This window comes from Ylistrum balloti, unplaced genomic scaffold (assembly GCF_031769215.1).
Source record: "Ylistrum balloti isolate Yb309-2 unplaced genomic scaffold, AGI_CSIRO_Ybal_v1 Utg371702, whole genome shotgun sequence".
Classification (NCBI taxonomy): Eukaryota; Metazoa; Mollusca; class Bivalvia; order Pectinida; family Pectinidae; genus Ylistrum; species Ylistrum balloti.
The window spans coordinates 98,956-104,474 of record NW_026782858.1 but is presented as its reverse complement, the minus strand read 5'-3'; the positions used below and the strand labels follow the sequence as shown (position 1 = coordinate 104,474).

Here is a 5,519-nt window from a genome sequence, read left to right as displayed (position 1 = left end):
CATTAAAACAATCCCCTTTTAACTTACAGTTTCAATACTTTTTATTGTCGTGGTAGAGTTTTCATTAAAACAATCCCCTTTTAACTTACAGTTTCAATACTTTTTATTGTCGTGGTATAGTTTCAATTAAAACAATCCCCTTTTAACTTACAGTTTCAATACTTTTTATTGTCGTGGTAGAGTTTTCATTAAAACAATCCCCTTTTAACTTACAGTTTCAATACTTTTTATTGTCGTGGTAGAGTTTCAATTGAAACAATCCCCTTTTAACTTACAGTTTCAATACTTTTTATTGTCGTGGTATAGTTTCAATTAAAACAATTCCCTTTTAACTTACAGTTTCAATACTTTTTATTGTCGTGGTAGAGTTTTAATTAAAACAATCCCCTTTTAACTTACAGTTTCAATACTTTTTATTGTCGTGGTAGAGTTTCAATTAAAACAATCCCCTTTTAACTTTGTGTTTAAATACTCTTTATTGTGGTAGAGTTTCAATTAAAACAATCCCCTTTTAACTTACTGTTTCAATACTTTTTATTGTCGTGGTAGAGTTTCAATTAAAACAATCCCCTTTTAACTTACAGTTTCAATACTTTTTATTGTCATGGTAGAGTTTTGATTAAAAAAATTCCCCTTTTAATTTTGTGTTTAAATACTCTTTATTGTCGTGGTATAATTTTAATTAAAACAATCCCCTTTAAATTTTATGTTTAAATAGTGTTTATTTTCGTGGTACCCGGGCTACTCAGCTACCCAGGACCATTCAGGACATCAACCTAGAGGGCAAGTGGACCCAGACAACTGCTGGAGAAGAATTCCTACGAGTTGATGATGGTGACCAATCCAGGATTTCAGCCTTTCCTACATCAGACAACTTGATTGATCTCTGCAATGCTGACACTCTCTTCTGTGATGGAACATTTTACACGTGTCCAACTCAGTTTCAGCAGATCTATACCATCCATGCTATGATCGGAGACCAAATGTACCCTCTTGTATACAGTCTGCTTCCCAGCAAGAACCAAGCAACATATCAGCGATTCTTTACACTACTCAGGACCAAGATGATGGAACTCCAACTCAATCCAACCACAGTTTTCCTAGACTTTGAGACTGCTGCCCAGAACGCCATCCGCGCAGTATTTCCAGCTGTGAATTTGAAGTTCTGTTTCTTCCATTAAACTCGGTGTATTTGGAGGAAAGTCCAGCAGACAGGTCTTCAACAACTCTACGCAAACAACGATGATGTACGACAGCTTGTGCGACGAGCTGCTGTTCTCCCCCTTGTTCCCTTAGATCGTGTAGAAGATGTCGGGTTCAATGCGCTTGAGGACCTTGAAGATGCAGATGTACAACAGGACACCACCACATTCACCGATTACGTCGTCGCACAGTGGATTGACCGAGATCGACATCTATGGAACCACTTCGAGACCCAGTGACCCAGGACAACAAATCACATAGAGGGATGGCATAGTCGATTGAAGAAGAAAGTGGAACACGCCCACCCAAACATCTACAACATCATCCGCGTGCATTCAACACACGGCAGAAGGACCACTAAGACCATGAGCCAAACGCTACCGAAACATTGACAGTCGCCTTAGACAACTAAAGGAACACTTGGAGAATGGTACAGTTGATGTTATCCACTACACCGATGTAGCACCCCATCTTTTGCACTTAGAATGACGATTATGATATGTGAGATTATGGATTTTGATACTTTTCTCAGATTTCTTAAAATTATGGATTTTCATTATTTTTGCTCTCTGTGGACTAAGCCTTTTTATGTTCATCGTAGTGCTGTTATATTAGTATATTATGTATAATGTTGCATATGTAATTAACTCTGTCATGCATTGCTACCATAGTTCAGTTCTATAGTCTATATATATTACATCCATGTAATTGTATAATAAAAAAGAAGTAAATTTGTTAAATATCGAGTTAGTAAAAATACAAATTTTAATTCTGTTTTTTTTATAAGATGATAATGGAAATCTTGAATATAATTTTACTCATAATTCCACTTGGTTTTTTTTAATTAGGAAAATACACTTGTTAAATATTACTTTATTAAACAGTATTGCCTATTGGTCAACAGGTAAATACAGATAAATTATTTACCTGTACTACACAGATCATAATGAGACCTCTATTGTTTTCAAATGTTTATATAATTCCTTTTTGAAAAAGTGGGAGAAAGGAGAACAAACCGTATTACTACAGCTTTATCATATTGTTCTAAATATTGTTTAAAATTTCATATCTATAGCTCTGTTGTGTCAGTTTAGAATTGTACCTGTAGTATTGTTTGTATAAGGTACCACTTTCAACAACATGTGCAGCCCAAATGTAATGCACTCAGCGTTTGTTCCAGTAATGTAGAAATACCCCAAGCATCATCTCCCTCTAAACCTTGCACCCTTTCGCTCCCTTTCCCCCTCACAAGTCACATGGTGTATAGTCAGTACGTGTTACACAGCTATAGATATAAGGAGACAGATTAATACTTGTTTCTGAATCCTTTCATTGATTGTATCCTATATCTTATTGCAATATACATCAATAAAATAAAGTTAAAACTAAATCCAAATACAAATATCACACAAAACGGTATTAAACAATTACATAGAACTCCATTCAGGCATACAGAAAGACGTAAAACGGTTATATTGATGTTGGTCGACTAAACTAACGACGTTAAACTCTCAAATGTGAGAGCTAGGTTCCTAACAACGAAACCAGTCGGAATACAAAAGAGTAAAAACGAATCCTTATCACACAAAGATATAACACAGAGAGGTTATAAAGGTTATAGAGGTTACAGAGGTTATAAAGGTTATAAAGGTTATAGAGGTTATAAATGTTAAAATGATTATAAAGGTTATAGAGGTCATAGAGGTTATAGAGGCTATAAAGTTTGTAAAGGTTATAGAGGTTATAAAGGTTATAGAGGTTATAGAAGTTACAAATGTTATAAAGGTTTAAGAGGTTATAGAGGTTATAAAGATTATATAGGCTATAGAAGTTATAACGGTTATAAAGGTTATAGAGGTTATAGAAGTTATAAAGGTTATAGAGGTTATAGAAGTTATAAATGTTATAAAGGTTTGAGAGGTTATAGAAGTTATAAAGGTTATATAGGTTATAGAAGTTATAACGGTTATAAAGGTTATAGAGGTTATAGAAGTTATAAAGGTTTGAGAGGTTATAGAGGTTATAAAGGTTATATAGGTTATAGAAGTTATAACGGTTATAGAGGTTACAGAGGTTATAAAGGTTATATAGGTTATAAAGTTTGTAAAGGTTATAGAGGTTATAAATGTTATAGAGGTTATAGAAGTTATAAATGTTATAAAGGTTTAATAGGTTATTGAGGTTATAAAGGTTATACTGGTTATGTTTTCTTATCAGAAGTAATTATGTTTATATATATCTAGAGTGTAATGTATCATATTGCGATGTGTATTTAATTTTATTCTTAAGCTACACCTACGTATCGTTAATTGATTATATTAAATCCTAAAGTTACGTTCCAAAAAATACAGATTATATAGCTTACCTGTTATCAAATAGCTACATCAGATAGTCTAATTACAACATATTTGCTTTATCGTTATGTGCATATCATTATATCATCGTTATTTTTGTCTTGTAAAGGTTTTTAACGAAACGTGGAAGGAGGAGCACCTAATCCTTGCTGCCTCCAGATTATATGAGTGAATTGCATATTTCAACTCAAATTAAGAGTGAGAGCAAAACACTATATTAAACTGCATCATACAGCTGTATAGACCTGCAGTCTGACACCTAGGAGGCGATTAGGGAAAATCAATATTGATCGAAAGAAACGTCAAATGTTGATGGGAAGCTGGCGGTTATCTCAAATAACATCGGCATATTTGATTGGAGTGACAATATTCAGTATGATATTGACAGTCTTTGTCAATTTAAAACTTACTCATATCTTGTTTTGAATGTCGCCATCTTGTTTCACCGAAACTGACAATAATGAGTACACGAAAGGTTGTGTTCTTTAATCTGATACCGAACTGATCTCAGAAAGTTTTGAATGGCAATAGACATCGCAATACCTTTATGTTTCATACAGAAATCAATGTAGGTTTGTGTCTCATACAGAAATCAATGTAGGTTTGTGTCTCATACAGAAATCAATGTAGGTTTGTGTCTCATACAGAAAGCAATGTAGGTTTGTGTCTCATACAGAAATCAATGTAGGTATGATATATTTTTTCTATTATGTGAGCATGTAATAGAATAATTATATACATTTTTAGTACGTGAGCACCTAACAAGAAAAAACATACCTCCACATTTGTACTATACTTGTTAAAGTGACCCCAAAGGAAAGAATATACACAATATAGTTATTACGTGGCCACGTAATCGGGGAATTTATACCAACTGTCCCCTATGTACCTCCGTAGACACAAGTACTCAAATATTTCAATGGAGGCAACAGATTGCCTTATATCGGCAGTATACTCCTCCGTAAAGGAAAGAATAATAACACAGTTCTCTAGATATCACACAACATGGCTTTTCAAACATTCTTTTAACCGTCCTTGCGCGTGTTTCACATCAATGACCAAGAAAAAAGTTCAGAAAAACACATTTTTCATATGTTCAGGAATGTTCGATAAACACAGTAAGAATTCTAACAACATCTGTCATAAATAATATCTACATAACGTTAACAAGGCCTCGGGCGGGGATGGTATCAGTCACCATATACGTAACCTTGACAAGGCCTCGGGCGGGGATGGTATAAGTCACCAAATACATAACCTTGACAAGGCCTCGGGCGGGGAGGGTATCAGTTACCATGTACTTAACCTTGAAAAGGCCTCGGGTGGGGACGGTATTAGTCACCATGTCGTAAACCTTGACAAGGCTTCGGGCGTGGATGGTATCAGACGCCATATGCTTAACCTTGACGAGGCCTCGGGCGGAGATGGTATCAGTCGCTATATGCTTAACCTTGACGAGGTCTCGGGCGGAAATGGTATGTCACCATCTTCTTAACGTTAACAAGGCCTCGGTTAGGGATGGTATCAGCCACCATGTACTTAACATTGATCAGGCCTCGGGCGGGATTGGTATCAGTCACCATCTTCTTAACGTTGACAAGGCCTCAGGAGGGTATGGTATCATTCACCATATACTTAACATTGATAAGGCCTCGTGAGGGGATGGTATCAGTCACCATGTACTGAACCTTGACAAGGCCTCGGGCGGGGATTGTTTCAGTCACCATGTACTAAAACTTGACAAGGAATCGGGCGGGGATGGTATCAGTCACCGTATACTAAACCTTGACAAGGTCTCGCGCCAGGATTGTATCGGCCAACATGTACTTAACATTGAGAAGGCCTCGGGCGGGTATTGTTTCAGTCACCATGACCTAAACCTTGACAAGGCCTAGGGCGGGGATGGTATCAGTTACCATATGCTTAACATTGACATAGCCTCGGGCGAGGATGGTATCAGTC

General features: G+C 36.1%; 1 protein-coding gene across 1 annotated transcript; it reads left to right on the top strand.

The window, feature by feature from the left end:
• Window positions 1-718: 718 nt before the first annotated feature.
• LOC132563382 (uncharacterized) lies at window positions 719-1,181 on the top strand (the record flags this gene model as incomplete). Its single annotated transcript, XM_060228145.1, has 1 exon — window positions 719-1,181. A coding segment is annotated over one exon (463 nt), but the record flags the coding sequence as incomplete, so codon positions are not given.
• Between the last annotated feature and the right edge of the window lie 4,338 nt (window positions 1,182-5,519).